We start from the raw sequence: 17,768 nt of genomic DNA, 5'->3' as shown, positions 1-17,768 counted from the left end.
TGTGAGCATTCTGTATGGGTGATTCTGTGGGCAGGGGACTTTGGGAAATGCCTCACACTGCCCCTTGCTGATTTACAATAGACGCAAGCATGTTAAAAGCTATGACAAGCCCTGCAGTAAAGAAACTCACTTAAACTTATTTGAGCACAGGAGAGTATGTGAGTGTGAACGCGTATACACCTCTGCATGCCTCTGTGTGTGTCTGCAGTAACAGGATCTCTCAGCATTCATCTGGGGCACTTTGACCTATATGAATGACCCCAAGAACATGTGTCTAAGCCAAGAGACCTTTGTCCTAGGCCCTGAGAATAAGGGTCAGGCATCCACCTATCTTACTGAGAGCTACGTGCCTAAGGGCCCATAGAGCCCGCCCCTCCTCCACCCCTCCCACCTCTCCTGCAGACCCATGGACTTGACAGTCAGTGATGCAGGGTCAGCCTCAGGCTTGATGTCCATCACGCAGTCAAACACAGGCGTCTCTGGCACGGGATCCGGGTCCAGGAAATCATCCTCGACTTTCTCCTCCATCCACTCCGAGTAGGTGAAGGAGGGCTGGCGGCTCACTGACTGGCGCCTGTCCTCGGGGGGCAGTGCAGTGGGGGGCTCTGGGGGAGTCCTCAGGAGGTGCCACACCTGGGTGGGGGTGTATGGCATCACAGACCCGGGACCGTTCCAGCTGCCTCCTGAGTTTTTGGAGGTACTCACGGGATTGAGTCTCTGGCCCTTCAATGTGTCTAGAGTGGCCCTGTTTTCCTGGAGCTGCCTACATGGGACTGCCTCTCGCCTAGATGAGAGGCTTCACTGCCCATTCTCCCTCCCTGCCCCTCTGTCCCTTGTGGAGTCAACCACGCTTGGTGGGGCCCATACACCAATCTTCTCCCTGTCTCAGCCCTGTTCCCAGCCCAGATCTCTGCAAACCAATTTTCAGAAAGAAGGAGCCTTTCACCCCTCACTGGGCACACTGGTGGGAGGAGACAGAGTCCCATCCTCGCCCTACCTCGTCTAGCCTGAGGGTGGGTTGGCAGTGGTAGGGATCAAGCTTCAGGGTCAGAGGAGGAAAGCAACGAGCCTGAGTCAGGAGGCCCCTTACCAGGGTGGTGCCGAGGACCAGGCCCACAGATAGAGAGACCAGCAGCAGACTGGGGACTTCCCAGGTCCCAGTGCCCAGCCAGGCCTGGGGGATAGTAGATAAACAGGTTAGCGTGGTATTGGGGACAGTGTTTTCAGGCTCTAAAAACTGCATCCCAGGTCGAGATCATGGAGCTGGCAGAAGAACTTCAGGGGCCCAGAGAAGGTGGGACTGGAGGTCCCTGACAGATCCCTCCCACCCTGGGGCTTGCTGCAGTATACTCACCGTGGGTCCCAGCTGTTTCAGAAGTGTCAGCAAGGAGGAGACAAGGTTTGTGGCATTCTGCGACCAGATGTGGCCGTAGCCGCTGAACCAGAGCACCCCGCAGGCAAGCTGGGGCAGCCGGGGGAGCGGACTGGGTTCAGAGCCCAACTCTCGCCCCCATGTTCCCCTTGCTGAGCTTAGCTTCAGCCTCAAGTGGGCCCCCCAAGGAGGCTCTTAAACATCTAAGATCCAGACTGGGAAGCTGAGGGCAGGGCCTAGGTTCCACGTGACTAGAGGACTCAGGACTCTGCCTGGAGAAAAACTGACTGAAGGAAGTTGAGAGAAAGCCCTTCCCAGAGGCGAACCTTCAGGTGTGGATATGAAAAGGGAAGTCTCCCAGGAAGGCCTCTACAGACAGGAGTCCTCAGAGAGAACCCCACAGTACAGCGTAGAGGGCGGTGTTCCTGATTCTGGGGTTAGGAAGGGCAAGGCTTGAGGGCTTAGCTACTGAGGTGGTAGCTCAGAATCCCAGCCTTCCCCTCCCACTAGCTTGGAGTCCCTGATGGACACCAAGGAGACCCCTCATCCCTCCACCTCCCAGGCAGCCATACTGCGGAAGAAGTGGAAGGCTGTCTCTTTCCCTGCCCTCTCCCCAGGCCCTTGTGAGGCCTGTGACATCCTTACCAGGAGCTGTGAGGCAGCAAACAGGCACAGGCTGCTCTTGACAGTGAGGGAGTGGCTCCCGGTGCCCCGAGGTGGTGGCTTCTGAGCTGGCTCTGAGGGTGGTGAGGGAGGAGGGGGCGGTGGCATCTCTCTCTGTGAGTCTGGGAGCTCTTTGGCCTCATCCAGTGCCTCCATCACCACCGGCTGGGGGAGACCTGCGGAAGGTGGGCACAGGCCGGTGATTCCGCCCCGTCCGTACACCAGGCTCTGTGACCCACAGTGGGCCGCTCCTTTTGGGGCTGCTGTGGTTGCCTCTCAATCTGGGATCAGTCAGCGTGGCTCCACTTCCAGCAGTCACCCTCGATTAGCAAAGCAATATTCACCTACCTTCGTCAGAAAGAGCTAAGTGTGGGTGGACAAATTATTTCTCTTTTATTTCTCCAGTAACAGAGTTAAAATGGCAGGAGGTTTTTCAGGGAGTTAATATCGTTGTATTTACGTAGCTTCATTCTTTTCCATTTCTTAAGGAAATAAAAAACAACCACCTCAAACTCAATTAAAAAAGGAAAGAAAAAAAAAAAAAGACATAGCATAACCAGGACGTGACCCTGAACAACCCGCCCACACCTGCCCTCCAGATTTTTGTCTCTCGGGATCTGTGCCCTGACTGGGGCTGCAGGCTGGACTCTTGACAAGGTCACAGCTACTTGTCTCTCCGCCATCTCAAGCCCTCCACACTGAGATGGCATGGGGGACAGTCAGGGCAATGTGGAGGGACATCTGGGTGCAGTAGAACTGATATTAGATGTCTAGGATCCAGATCTAGCTCTGCCCCTAGTTGATGTGACCTTGGGAGAGTCACTTACTCTCTGAGTTTCAGTTCCCCAACCTGGGAAATGGGGACTGGGTTCTAGCCTTAGATTTCTAACTACTTTCAGAGCCCTTGTGTTTTCTCAGGTGCAGCGGAGGTGTCATCAAGTGCTCCTCAAGACAGGAAGCTCTTGCCTGTATCTGTACTGGATCCTGGAGTTGTGCTCAGAACCCAGAGTTCCATTACTAAAAAGTTGGAAGACCTATGGCTTAGAACTAAGCCTCTGGCTATAGTATGAAGATTCCAGCTGTAGCCACCTCAGTGAGTCCCAAATATTGGAGGTCCCAGCCCAAACGCACATGGTTTAGTTTATTGCCAGGAAGAGTGGGACCAAGAAAATGAACGTGTACAGCTAGACAGCTGGGATGAGGCTGTCTGCCTATCACCGTGTATGAAAGACAATAGATTTCTTTTCTAGGTGGGTGACTACAGAATCACATGAGGCCACTGTAGTTCTCTGTCCATGTGCTTGCCCATTTGCTTGACAAACATTTACTGAGTGTCTCCCGTGGCCTAGATCTATAGTGTAGTACATAGACCAGGTCCTGGAGACACCAGATATGTATCCCAGGCTTCCCTTTCCCAGCTGCTGACCCATATGGCTCCACTCACTATCTCCAGCCACACTCCTTGTACTTCTTAGGTAAGCCTGCACCTATGCTGTGCACATGCTATTCTGCCTGGAACATCCCTCTAGCACCCTGCCCCGCTCCCCTGCCTCCCACATACTTTATCAAGGTCACTCCTATTCATCTTGTAGATCTCAATCAGATGCTTCCTGAAGTGGGTCCTGCTCCATCACTTATAGGCACCTCATGCCTGTCCTTCATCCCACTAGCAATGACAATACTCCTGAAATGTGCAGGGCCCTGTCCTGAGAGTTTTACATGTGTTAACTCATTTCCTCTTCACAGAACCCCTATGAAGTTGGTACTACTGTTATCCCCTCCATTGTACAGACCAGGAAGATGAAGTGCTAACCAAAGTCACCTAGCTGGTAAGTGGTAGAGGTGGGTTTGATCTGAGGCAGTCAGGTGGGCTCCATGCTCCATTATACTCGCTATGGTTTGTAAAATAATTTTTGACTATCATCTTTTCTACTCACTTGGATGTTCTATGAAGGCAGAGGTGGTATCAGTTTTATTCATCAGCACTGTCTCTAGCTGTAGTTGCCTACCCCCAGGCTACAGACCAGTACTGGTCTGGTCCATGGCCTGTTAGGAACTGGGCTTCACAGCAGGAGGTAAGTGAAACTTCATCTGTATTTACAGCTGCTCCCCATTGCTTACCTCACTGCCGGAGCTCCGCCTCTTGTCAGCTAAGCTGTGGTATGAGATTCTCATAGGAGCATGACCCCTACTGCAAAGTGCACATGCAAGGGATCTAGGTTGTGTGGTACTTATGAGAATCTAATGCCTGATGATCTTAAGTGGAGATGTAATGTGCTTGAATCATCTTGAAACCATTCCCTGCTGCTGTCTGTGGAAAAAGTGTTTTCTGTGAAACCAGTCCTTGGTGAGGACATGGGCCAAAGCATCTAGCACAAGTCCTTGTGTGTAAGTCTATGATAAATATTTACTAAATGAGTGAATGATCATGGGAAAATGATAAACTTGTATTCAGTTTTCTTACTTGATAAATGGGTATAATAATATATGCTTTGAAGAACTGTTATAAAGACTTTAGACACTAGAGATGAGAAATCCAGCATGGTGCCAGGCATTTAGTAGGTGCCCAATACATGGCAGATTATAGTTATGACAGTATATAATTTTTTTTTGAGACAGTCTCACTCTGTCACCCTGGGTAGAGTGCCATGGAGTCATAACTCACAGCAACCTCAAATTCTTGGGCTTAAGTGATTCTCTTGCCTCAGCCTCCCCAGTCGCTGGGACTACAGGCACCTGCCACAACACCTGGCTACTTTTAGAGATTGGGTCTCGCTCTTGCTGTGGCTGGTCTCAAACTCCTGAGCTCAGGCAATCCACCTGCCTTGGCTTCCCAGAGTGCTAAGATTACAGGCATGAGCCACCTTACCCAGCCCAACGATATAATAATTCTTGCCTTCAGGGCGGCGCCTGTGGCTCAGTCGGTAAGGCGCCGGCCCCATATACCGAGGGTGACGGGTTCAAACCCGGCCCCGGCCAAACTGCAACCAAAAAATAGCCGGGCATTGTGGCGGGCGCCTGTAGTCCCAGCTACTCGGGAGGCTGAGGCAAGAGAATCGCCTAAGCCCAGGAGTTGGAGGTTGCTGTGAGCTGTGTGAGGCCACGGCACTCTACCGAGGGCCATAAAGTGAGACTCTGTCTCTACAAAAAAAAAAAAAAAAAAAAATAAAAAAAAATAATTCTTGCCTTCAAAAGGCTCCTGGTGTCATGGGTAAAACTGACCAGCAAATACACATTTACAACACATGCAATAAGCAATAAATTAAAGGGCTAATGGAGTCTAAGAGGGTAGGGGCAGGGCAGCTACTTTTGACTATACAGGTATAATCACATATAAATGTGAGTCCAGCACACATTTATATGTGATTATATGCCAAAGGTATCTAACTACCTTCGACTAGTTTCTGACTGCCTGAGCAGTCAGCTCAAATCTTGGAAGCAAGATGAAAAAGGAGAAGCTGCTTCTAAAGGATGGATCATGTAGGAAGCCAATACCTACTATTGATAAGCAGAGGGTTGATTTTTTTTTTTTTGCAGTTTTTTTTTTGGCTGGGGCCGGGTTTGAATCTGCCACCTCCAGTATAATGGGGCCGGCACCCTACTCCTTTGAGCCACAGGCGCCGCCCCAGAGGGCTGATTTCTTAAGGAGCAAGGTGTCCATTCACGTGCAGTTGACAGGTGATGCCAAGTATGAAAGGGTGGGAAGGGTCTAGGCTGGGGGGGTCACCTGGCCTGTATGCCTTGGCTCACATTGTACATGCTGGGGACCTTAGGCAATCCTTTCTACTCCCTGGATCCCAGTTTTGTTATCTGTAAAAAGAGGGTCTTGAACAAAAATTCAGTGCTGTTTAGACATTTCTGCCAACCACAGAGGAAAGAAAACCAGGGCTTCTTGGGAATAACAGAAAGCTGTCATGATCTCAGACTCTGCTGCTTTAAGATATACGGGTGTTTTCTGTGTTCTACACTTCAACACATCTGTACTCATTCTGATATTAAAATAATGTTTTTTTCCCCCTCCTAAAGCTTCTAATCGAATTTATGTTTCAGGAAGATGGTGACAAGAATCCTGTGGCTTTGCCCTCAGGGGCACATGCATCCTAGTCTGAGAAGCATGGGACCTGCTTGCAATAAAGCATCATACAGCCATTATAAATGACTCTGTTGGTGAATATTTAATGACATGGAAAGAAATTTCAATGGGATGGATTGAGAAAGGGAAAGTTACAAAACAGCATGATTTCACTGGCCTAAAAATTAAGAAAGGATAAATGTGTCTATAAAAAGATGAAAAATGTCAATCAATCTTAGAGGTTAACATGATAGTGCTTGTAGAGTCTGGAGCACAGTAAATGCCTGGCATACAGTAAGTGCTTAATAAATGGTGTACATAGTAAATGGGGAGACTATAAGCCAGGTGTTAGCAACTATTCTTTGGGGTGGTCGTAGTCAGATGAGAGGTAAATTTTATTTATATAGCCTAAATTTCCTTTGATAAATAAGTAGACAAATATATATGTGATAAGTGAAAGTATATATACACACAATTTTTAGTGAGAAAAAAGTATTTTTTAGAAAAAAATCAAAGTTCTAAGTTCAGATATCATGAAATACAATGTTCCCCAATTTCAGGCCCTGGTTCCTACCTTTCACACATAAATACATACGCTGGGATATAAGAGATTGGAAGAGTAGGCGTGGCTCTGTGAGACCTACCCAGCAGCAGAACAGCCACTCAGAAGGCAGGTCCCCTGATACTGTGTGATCATCACTTTTGCATATGAAAGAAAGCAGGTTAGCTGCCTTGCACGGGGGTGGAAGAAAAACCATAGGCTGGCAGGCCCTTGTATGCATATCTCAGAGACAAAGGGGGAGGCCTTTTAATTTTCTTTTAAACCACTGTGCACCTGGCAGTTTTGGGGGCCAGAAGCATCCAACGGATGGGTAGTCACTGGGCATCCGGTGGATGTATATTTTTCAGAGCAGGGTTTATTCAGAAATTTAGAAGTTTTTTTTGGGTAGAAATCTGACATCTTTTAATCCAGCAAGACACATTCAAACACATACTATATTCTGCAAATAATTTTGGGGGAGATCCATGGATGTTAACTTAAGAGCCCCCGATATAGGGGCAGTGGGCATTTGTCACAGAAAGTGGTGGAAGGTACAGAGACGGAGAACTGGGCAAGGAACCCATCCTTCTGATTTTAGTCCCTGTTCATTTGTGTACTGAGTCCAGCACACATTTATATGTGATTATATGCCAAGCACTGGGAACACAAAGATTCAATTTGATGCAATTTAGGAAGTATTTACTTCTTACCCACTTTGCCAAGCACTGGGCTAAGCTCTGGGGATGCAGCAGTGAACCAAATATTCCCCACTTATATGAACCACCGTGGTTCTGGGCCTATTTGTCCTTTTGGCCTCTGTTCCTCTCCTAGAGATGACGCCACGTCTTCTCTCCACCCTGCCCTCTCTTTCATTCACTACCTTGTTCTGGGAATGATAATGCCGCCTTACTGGGCTGGCTCTGTGCACTTCCCAGAGGGCTTCCATGCACACAGTTGCATCTGTTTCTTTCAGCAGCCCTGTGAGATAGACATTGTCATTATCAGCCCCGTTTTGTCAGTGAGAGGCGGCTGCTTGTGTCAAGGGCTGGCTTTTCAATAGTTCACAGCGAGGTAGTTGCTTTGCCACTCATGAAACCCTGACTCAGAGGCAGCTTGCTGACAAGTGATTTAACATCAGGCTCCTTATAAGCTTTCCTCCTGCACAGGGTGAAGGGATTTTCCAGGAGAGGAAATGAAGACTTAGGGAGGTTAAGTGCCTTGGCCAAATAAGTGCAGACCTGACATTTGAACCCAGGGCTTCCCAACACTAAGAGATGTTTCCATTTTGCCATACTACTTCCCACTAACGGGTCATGGCAGCAATTCAGGGAGTTTGGAGAGAGCTTGGGAGGGCGGGCCAGGGTCTGGGGGAAACTTGAACCCTAACCAGCTGTGTGTGGTGCAGCCCTTGTGCCTGATCCTTAGCTGGTAGATCCTCAAAAGTTACATGTACACAATGAAGGAAAGCAGTAATGGAAGGCAAAGGCTCAGTGTCCAAGCCAGTGCTCTAGGCATCCTGGGTAAGGCATGCAGGCAAACGGCCTTCAGATTTCACCCGGAGCATGAGGAAACACTATGATCCCTCTCTTGTCACCTAGCTCCCAAATTCCACCATGAAACTCTGCAGCTACCCTGTGCCCTGGGGCTGCTGCTGCCTGAGATCCAGAACTCCGGCTGCTTCTGTCAGTGACTCATCCTTTGAGCTCCCAGGCTGCCAGCCCACCGGAACTGGAGTGGCAGGCTGGCTCAGTCTGTTCCTGATTATGTGAGGGGGGAGGCTCTGTCCCAGTTAGCTTTTCTTCTCTTCCCAACACGGCCAGCTGTGACCTTCTAGCCATGCCCACACAGCCACAGGGGCCCTGTCCAACAGAACAGGACACTCAGACCTGCCTAGGCTCCAAGAACCAATGGCCATCAGGCCTAACAGGCCCAGGATATTTGGTCTGTTAGTTTTCCAGATGGAGAAACAGGCCCAGAGAGGAGAGGTGGCTTGCCCAAGGTCAAAAGTCAGCAAATGGCACAGCCTGGATGTCAACTACTATCACAGCCGCTATCAGCTAACATGCTTGATGCCATGTTTGGGGTCCTGTCCCAAGGTTCTTTACACTCTAACACATTTAATCTTCACAACAATTCTAGAAGGCAGGTTCTACTCTGGGGGAAACTTGAACCATTTTACAGATAAGGAAACTGAGGCACATGGAAATTAAGTCACTTGGCCAGGGTCCACTAATTAATGGGTAGAAGCTAAGACTAGAACCCAGGCAGTCTGCCTCTAGAGCCCATGCTATTGGCCAACATACTAGACGAGATAACTTCCAAATCCAGGCCCAGGCACTTACTTCTGCACCACCTCATCTTGGAGAAGTTTGCAACATCCTCCACCCCCCATCCATCTGGGTGATGGATCTGGGCTCTACAGCCTGTTACCATGTCCAAAATGTGCCCAGTAGACACTGACCCCTTGTTTACAGGATTAGTGCTCGTATCTCACCGTGGGGATGGAGGGAAGTGTGGGAGGCATACTGGGTAACCTTAGGCAATTTCCTACCAGCTCTCCTCTGTGGAGGGTTAATCAACAGGGAGGATTTATCCTCCTACGCTCCTTCTCTACCAACTCTGAGCCAGGCACATTATCAGCCTCATGCCACTCAAGACTCACAACTATGTTGTGGATTGACATTACTGCCCATATCTAATGTTTGAAGCCATGGGGCTTGGGGTCACAGAGCCAGGAAGTGGCAAAACTGGGATGTGAACAGTTGATGGATCTCCAGGTCTCTGATCTTTCTCTTATTCCACAGTAAGGTCTAGAAACCCATGAGGGGATGGGGTGGGGCAGTTTTACCTACCAGGCCTGTTTTGAAGTTTTGGTTGGATAGGCCCCAAATCAAGGGAGGTGGAACTGAGAAGGGCTGAGGAGTGGAAGAATCTAGAAGGAACAGTCCCAATTGGCCATTTCTGCCATATAATGACACACCCTCAGGGTTGCCCTGGGCTCTGAGAGGGAGAATTTAGCTTTGGTGGGCACTGTTGTGGTCTCTCTCCTCACTGGGAGAGCCTGCAGTGGAGGTCCCTCATTTTCTGCTATCTTTTGGGGGAGTATAGCGAGCAAACTAGGAGACAGATGGTATGTGGTGCCTGAGAGTAGAGTCCCCCAAACCACAGCCAACATTTACTGAGTGTCTGCAAATGCCTGGCCCTTCACTAAGGTTATCTTCTGTTTTCAAGATGTTTTATGTTTCACCCCAACACTGACCAACAGGACTCCTAGCAGCAAGAATAGCCCTGTGAAAAAAGTTTCAAGCTCCTTCCAAACAGATGGTGGATTTGGGGTTCTGGGAATAAGTACTAGCCCCCCACAGCCTCTCCACCCTGTTCGTTCTGCTCATTGGTGAGCAATAAGACCAAGAGGTCCACAGAAGGAAGGAGCAGGGTGGCAAGGGCTTGGGTCGGCGGTGAGTGCGTCTTGGCTGGAGAGCTGGCTGAAGGCAGGGCCCACGCTGTCCTTATCTCTGCATTCCCCAGGCAGGCAGGATGGAGTGGGAAATGGAAAAACACTCCAGCGTAAGAGGATTCTGGACTAGAACATGGGTGTTCACTATTTATCGGCTGCACGTCTTGGGAAAATTTAGCCTCTCTATAACTTAACTCTTGTGGTAATCTTAAAGTGTGGCTGTAAATTTTTTAACGCTTCTCCCATCAATAGGTGGAGCCATGTCCCCTGCCTGCCTAAGTGTCCTGAAGAAGTGGTGGCAGAAGTGATGTTATAACCAGGAGGCTAGGTTAGAAAAGTCCAGGTAGCCTTTGCTTGTAGTCTTGGGACGTTTGCCCTGGAAACTTTGGCAGCTGTGTAAGAAATCTGGCTACCCAGAGGCTGCCTTGTGGAGAGAGACACTTCAGTGACTGTACAGTGACTGCTTTACAAAAACAGGCTCATTTAACCTTTATAACCACTTTGTGCCTCTCTGGAGTGGAGGCTCACTATGGGTAGGCAACAGGACTGTCCTTTGACAGACAGGAAGACAGACATATGAGAGCTGCAGGACCTGCCCAGGCCATCATGGCTCATAGACAGAAGAGCCAGGACTCAGACCCAGGCATTTGGGCTCCAACATCTGTCCTCTTACCTGCACTGTGCAGCCTGCCCAGACTGGGCCTCCAACTGCTGCTTCTTCCTCCCTATTGGGGGAAGTCAGCTTGAGAAGGAGCTTCAATCCATCCCAGGACAGAGGGGACAGGCCTTCTCCCCTTGGCATAGTCCATCATACTCTGCTTGGGGGACTCTTCTGGAGAGGGAGGCACAAAAAAGTAGGACTGGGGCCAAGATGACGAGAAGAGGTCAGGGAACCAAGGCTGTTCAATGCTTGGTCTAGAGAGGGGGCAGAGAACCTGACCACTGTCTGAAGACATCATTGAGGATGTGCTACACCAGGCATCCTCAAACTTTTTAAACAGGGGGCCAATTCACTGTCCCTCAGACGGTTGGAGGGCTGGACTATAGTTAAAAAAAAACAAAACTATGAACAAATTCCTATGCACACTGCACATATCTTATTTTGAAGTAAAAAACCAAAACGGGAACAAATACAATTCACACTGCTTCATGTAGCCCGCGGGCTGCAGTTTGAGGACGCCTGTGCTACACTGAAAGGCCTGGAAGCTCCAGGTAGACAAATTTCCAATAATATCAACTCAGTCTCTACTGGACCCTATGAGTCTATACTGTGGCTCTTTCTGTCTCCGCAAGTGGCTTTGTTTCCACAGAGGAAACATTGGCCTTGCATTGGCTATCAGGAAAAGGCTTTGGAGTCACAGTCTTAGGAGTGAGGCCTGACTTTGCCATATACTACCTATGTGACCTTGGGTAAGTGATTTAATCTCTCTGAACTTCAATCTCTCCTCTGGAAAACAGATATGGTAAAACTTTCCTCCTAAGACTTTGCAGACATCATGCCTGCAGGAAAATTGCTCAGCCTGGTGCCTGGTACATGGTGAGTGCTCAATAAATGGTAACCAGCATCTAGAGATGGGAGTAAGGGGAAAAGCAGAGCATGAAGGATTTCCCTTTCATCTGCCAGGTGAGGCCCTCCTGCCCCCCACCCCGAGCAAGACAACTGGTGTCCCACCTGGACGTGGGCAGGGGCTGTGAGGCTGCCGGCTGGCTGGCAACTAGGGTTGGTGGATGGAGTGGGCACAGACTGGGGGTGGGGGCAGTGAGGCAGCTTTGTTTCTGCCAGTTAATTAAGTCCAGAATGCTAACAAGCTTTCAAAACAAACACAACTCAAGTACTCTTTGGATGGGATATAATAAAATGGTTCTATCTGAAATTGCAAACAGCTTTGTTGCTGCAAACAAAGGCTCAGTTCTTTGTGCCTCTCTGGAGTGGAGGCTCAGAAGTATGAGGGTGAAAAGGGTCAATGAAACTCTGAAGGTGCCCCTCCTTCCAGGCTGCCCACGCTGAGAACTAAAGGAACTGAAAGCAGAGGCCCTGGGGCAATGGGGTACCAGAAGTCCCCAGTGCCTGAGAAGCACACAAGCATGGGGAGGGAGGAACGGACTTGAGAAAGCATCTGGTTCTATTCTCCCATGATGTGGACACTGAGGTCTAGAGAGTAAGAGGTAGAACTCTCTAGTTCATCTCCCTTATTAAGCCAGCATAGGATGTTTAGTGGAGGCTGCCTGTGGGTATCTGAAGGTCTAAGGCTTGAGAGCCTCTGGTAGAGGAAGGCTGGGTCCTGGCTTGGGGTTCTTCGTGGCTGCTATTAAATGCCCTCAGTGGTCTAGGAAAGTCCAGGTAAGCTCTTTAGCCCAAGGCTCCACCAAGGACAGCAGGGCAGAAAAATACCAAGCCTCTAGAGGCTGCCACCATCAGATGGCTCTCAGCAATCTGGGAGGCTTACAACATGTTCATAAGACATCAAGAGGCCCTGAGTGCTTGATCCAGATATGAGATTCTGGGCATCTTCTTGCCTACAAGGGCCTTCAAGGCCTTCTGTAAATTCAAAGAGTGGGACTAGGGGTCTTCTAGGGTCCTTCTAGCTCTAAAGACCCATTGCTACTTAAAAAAACAAACAAACAAACAAACATTCAAACCGAACTGCCTGCTTTCATTCAATTCAATATGGGTTCCTTTTGTTATTAAGTTAAAGACCAAAATCCTTGCCATGGCAAATAAGAGGGATGGGTGCGCTCTGATCTCTGCTTATCTCCCCAGGCTCCACCCACACTACCTTCCTTCTCTACGTTCTGGCTTCTTCCAGATCCTCTGCTGGAACTGGTCTAGGAAGTAGAAAAGTCTAGAAACTGATAGTTTTGCTCCAGGGTGTAAACATCAAAGAAATTCTTATGCAGTCCTTTAAGGGAGCATGTAAACCAGTGTTCCCTCCTGTGTTCTCTGTGGAGGGTGTAGGGAGTGGAGTGTTGGCAAGCCCAGGTCTCTGGCTAATAGGCTACAAGGAACTGAAGTCTTCCAACAACCTGTGAGCAAGCTTGGAGGTGGGTTCATCAGTCACCATCGAGTTCAGAAATTGTAGCCCTGGTCCACATCTCAGATATTGTGAGGCTCAGCCAGAACCATGTGGCTAAGCCATTCCTAGATTCATGACTTAGCAACTGTGTGAGATAATAAATGTTATTTTAAGTCGCAAAGTTTTGGGGTAATCTGTTATACAGTAGGCTATAACTAATGCAAGCAGTTTTATCCCTTCATCAGGTAATGGAGACTTTCATAACAGACTGTGTTCTCCCTGGGGACAGGGAAGCCTAAGAGGCTGGGTTTGGTCAAGGGTTGGCCCTGCTACTGGATGCCAGGACTGACTGCTGGGCTGGGAGGAGGAAGGAAGCACAATTCTAAATGGTCTAGTTTGTGATCAGTAAGGGGTCTATCTTAAGCGAGGTGATGTTCAACAGGGATGCAGGCAAAAGGTCGAATAGTTGCGATTAGCCACAGCCCAGATGGGGCTAGGAGGAGGAAAAGATGGTGACTGGTCCTTAGAAGAGGGGTGCTCTTGCAAAGTCTTGTCTTTGTTTAGGAAAATGGCATGCAATGGGAAATTTGGGGTAGGCTTTTCATCTATATTTTAAAAGACATAGATAACTCCAGTTAACATATGGTTATGCTTGGTTCAGATAGCTTTCAGGGGTCCTCAAACTTTTTAAACAGGGGGCCAGTTCACTGTCCCTCAGACCGTTGCAGGGCCGGACTATAGTTTAAAAAAACATTATGAACAAATTCCTATGCACACTGCACACATCTTATTTTGAAGTAAAAAAACAAAACGGGAACAAGTATAATCACACCACTTCATGTGGCCTGCGGGCCGTAGTTTGAGAACCCCTGCTTCCTTCATTGCTAATAACTCCCTCTGTTTCTTTAGATACTTCAGGTTTTAATCATTCAGGATTAAAAAGAAATAGCACTAGGGTGCTAATTAACAGCCCACATGTCCTGCACATTACTTTCATACGTGCCTGTGTGAAATTCTTAAGTTTACAGATGCAAAGTGATTTGTGCAAGAGTCCAAGCTTGGAAAGGGTAGGGTGTAACTTCACTCACACCCAGGGCTTCTGACTCCAACAATACAAAACCAGAAAAATGAGATATGGTTTACAAACCCTGATTCACATCCATTGTCTCACTGAATTCTCTTAACTACTATGAGAAGATTGCTTTTCATTGCATGCCTCACAGAGGGGTAGAGCAGGACAGGGGCTTGTCCAAGACCATCTGTGAGAGGTGATGCCCAATCCCGGGACCGACATACTCAGCCCTGTCCTCACACCCAGGAAAATGTCTCTTGTCCTGACCTCACACTGTGGGGGACCTGCTTCAATCCTTTATCAGGCATGCTCTTCCTCACAGGTGGAGTCCATGCAGCCAAGGGTCCTTCCCGCCTTTAGACCATATATCCAAAACCACAGAATTCCCTACCCATACAGTCCTGAGTCCCATGGCTCCTTTTATGACTGCTTTATGGCAGTGCACTGTGTTGCTGTGTGCATTCCTAGGACTGGCTAAGGTGGCTGCAGAAGGTGCGTTTGGAGGTTGGATGTGTGGGCTGGGGTAGCCATCTACATAAACATGCCTGAGTATCCTTGTGGCACTGGACAGAGCTGGGGTGAGCTGGACATTGGCTTTCCCTAGATTCCACATGTTGGTGCAGAATTCTGAGGAGTAAGAATTGTAACGTTGAGTCTGGCTTCCAAACTCCTTACAAATGAGTATTTGTCAAGGTACAAGGAAAATATTTATCTCATTTCCAAGTTTATTAGCTGGCTTTCTAACTTTTAACTATTCAGATATAACACAGACAGGTTCTATGAATGTTAGGGGTGGGCTTGCATACAGCTATGTTCTTTGGAGTGGCAGGGAGAAGAGCCAAAGAAAAGGGAAGACCCAAAGAGACAAAGATGAAGCAACAGAGAGTGAGTAGCTTAAATAATAGGAGGCTGGGGAACAGAATGGGATGCGAGGGCTGAGGGAGAAAAGATTTAGGAGAGGAAGAGGGTAGTATTAGGAGGAATGTGGAAGCCTATGAAGAAGATGCTCGGTGGATCAGGATGGTTACAGAGTCTCTGCATTCCTCCTATCAAGAGATGGCATTTATTTTCCTCCCCTTGAATCTGGGCTGACCCTGTGACTGGTTTCGATCAATAAAATGTGAAGTGTAACTTCTGAGGCTGGGATTTAAGAGCTCTGAAGCTTCTGTTTTTGTCCCTCTTAAAAATCAGCTGCCATATAAAAAGTCCATCTACCTTGAGCCCACCATGCTGTGAAGAAGCCCAAGGTAGCTGCATCAAGAGAAAGGCCAAAGGGAGGAGGACTGAGGTACCAGACATATAAGTTTTCCTGTCTGTCTATCCCAGTCCAGCACCAGGTGAATACAGCCAAAGGAATGACCTCAGCAAATGCTGCCTGGAACAGAAGAACCAGCTAGATGAGCCCTGCATGACCCCACCAAATCATAAGCAAATAAAATTGTGGTTGTTTTAATCCAGCAAGTTTTGAGATAGTTAGGTAGCAACAGGTAACCAAACAAATGCTCACATCTGAAAAGAGAGAAGTGAGTGTAAATGGAAGGCTGAGTTTTTTGTTTTTCTTTTTAAGAAAAGATACAAAGGACTTCTTGAGAGTGGAGGTGATTTGTCACTGGGCCAAGCCAAAGAAAAAGATGATAGCATCTGTCACTGCATATTTTAGAAGTATACCAAATGCCCATTTATCTGAAAGGGCTTTGGCATCAACCTTTGTGGAAGCAGGGGATTGGACCAGATGGATTTTTTCTTCCACGTGTCATCACACATCCAGGTAACTCCCTGGAATATCAGAACTATTTCTGTTCTGGCAAAGAAAAGTGGATGCTCATTCTCCCCACCATCTTTGGCCCCCTTTCCTGCCTAACGCTGCAAGTAGAAAACACTCTTGCCTGTGCTATGCTGGTTCTGTGAGGTCCAGGCCTGTAGTGGGGAGGTGTGAAAGAACCACACGCTACATTACCCACTCTGCTGCTAATGGATTAACCTTGACTTGATGTCTGAGCCCCAGAATAAGAATGCAAGGAGGCAAAGTTTTTTCTGTTCATGCTCTATATTGTGGTACAATCATCACCATCATTATTACCTGCCATTTATCGACCACTGTGTAATAAGCACTTTACATCCATCAACATATTTAATCCTCACAAAAGCTCTGTGAAGATCTTATCATATTATCACCTTCATTTTAGAGTGAGGAATTTGGAGCTCAACACTGTGAGATCATTTACCTGAGGTTATGCTGTTGGTTAGTGTCAGAGCTGGCATTTGAACTCAGGTCTGTCTGTCTCTCCACAGCACCCCAAGTCCCTGCTAGATGGGCTCCTCCTTTCATGTCTTTCCTGGTGCCTGAGAATAGTTAACCCCTACTATTGTTGACCAGTGGGTAGCTGGGTTGGTACTGTTTTCTCAGGACAACAATATCCTTATAGAATGCTACCCAGTGTTCTTAGCACATCCAAATGGTATTTGGTTTCACTTCATCTACTCTGAAGACTCAAGTCAAAGACAACTCATCATACCATCAGCTACAATAAATATCTCTAAATGCATTAAAAGTCTTGAATGCAAATGGCACCAACATTTCAACAAGGAAATAAAAATCAAGAGACTCTCTGCTGGTAAGTGGTGATAAGCACAAGTGACATCTTAGTGATATTACTAAAACCAGATCATCTCGGTGTTTGTCTACCTGGGCTCCTGCACCTGCTCCTAAACCAGTTTGAGTCAGTACTAGACACTAGTTTGGGGGTTCTGTAAGAACAGGGACAAGGCCCATTATGAGGTTAACCTGCACCTTAAAATGCTTGATAGCAGGTTCTTGAAGACATGAAGCAAGACCATACTCGTCCTCAGTAAGGCTTTCCTGACTCACAATGACAAGGTTGCAACATTATGCACCCTTCCCTGGGACCCTGAACTCTTTGATACCAGGGACCACCTCTGTCTCTCTTGTCACTGTATTACCAGTGCCTGGCAAATATTGGGCATAGAGCATATTTGCAATAAATTTGAATCAGTAAAAGAATCGGGCTGCCTTTTCAATTGGTCCTGTTTGTTTCCAGTACAAGACTTCATCAGTGGCACGGTAAGACAGCAGTCATAGCTATGACCTGATCCTTCCTGCTGGTCAAAGGTGGTCACTGCATGTTTAGCATGACAAAGCTTTCCTCCACCCTCTTTGCTTTATAAAGTGGTGCTCAGGATGGACAGTGGCCATTTGCTGAGACCCAGATCTCATCCCTGGCCTCAGAGATAGGTTCTCTTAATATTCAAAATGATACAGAGCACAGCACCCAGAGATGGGCTGGGTATAGGCTTCAAGATACGAGTACTTAAGGTAGTAGAGCCAGTGATTCAAGAGGCCAACTGTTCCTATCAGAAGAGCGATGGTCTACTCATGCCTTGAATATGTCTTCACAACCTTGAATAAACCCAGATAATCATGACTCACCTAAATCCCAGGTTGGCAGGGACTGTCATGGCTCCAGAACAAGGTACTCAAAGCTCTGGGAGTACCTTGTTCTCAAGACCAGTGTTGGCCTTAGGCCTGGGCCCTGTACTCCCTTGCCTCTAGCCATGC

The 17,768-nt window shown here is 48.0% G+C and overlaps 1 protein-coding gene and 1 long non-coding RNA gene across 6 annotated transcripts in view; one reads left to right on the top strand and one right to left on the bottom strand.

The window, feature by feature from the left end:
• The window catches only part of PTPN5 (protein tyrosine phosphatase non-receptor type 5), a 59,803-nt gene that overhangs the window by 12,883 nt on the left and 29,152 nt on the right, over positions 1–17,768 (bottom strand). For 2 of the 3 annotated variants that reach the window (XM_053561826.1, XM_053561825.1), the window contains 4 exons: positions 2,018–2,211; positions 1,355–1,462; positions 1,091–1,174; positions 392–633 (listed from right to left, as the gene is read on the bottom strand). In XM_053561826.1, the coding sequence (XP_053417801.1) occupies positions 392–633; positions 1,091–1,174; positions 1,355–1,462; positions 2,018–2,211 (628 nt within the window). Of the gene's footprint in view, positions 1–391; positions 634–1,090; positions 1,175–1,354; positions 1,463–2,017; positions 2,212–10,778; positions 10,889–17,768 lie in introns of those variants that run through there. The other variant, XM_053561827.1, reaches the window with a different exon arrangement.
• LOC128565402 (uncharacterized) lies at positions 407–6,179 on the top strand. 3 transcript variants are annotated; one of them, XR_008374257.1, is made up of 5 exons: positions 407–537; positions 1,249–1,399; positions 2,954–3,864; positions 4,139–4,423; positions 6,086–6,171. It is a non-coding gene; the product is annotated as an uncharacterized LOC128565402 (long non-coding RNA). The 3 variants fall into 3 exon arrangements; XR_008374259.1 differs by lacking the exon at positions 4,139–4,423 and having other exon boundaries at positions 6,086–6,179; XR_008374258.1 differs by lacking the exon at positions 6,086–6,171 and having other exon boundaries at positions 2,935–3,864; positions 4,139–4,660.

Source organism: Nycticebus coucang, chromosome 14 (assembly GCF_027406575.1).
Source record: "Nycticebus coucang isolate mNycCou1 chromosome 14, mNycCou1.pri, whole genome shotgun sequence".
Taxonomy (NCBI): Eukaryota; Metazoa; Chordata; class Mammalia; order Primates; family Lorisidae; genus Nycticebus; species Nycticebus coucang.
This window is presented reverse-complemented; position numbering and strand designations above follow the sequence as displayed.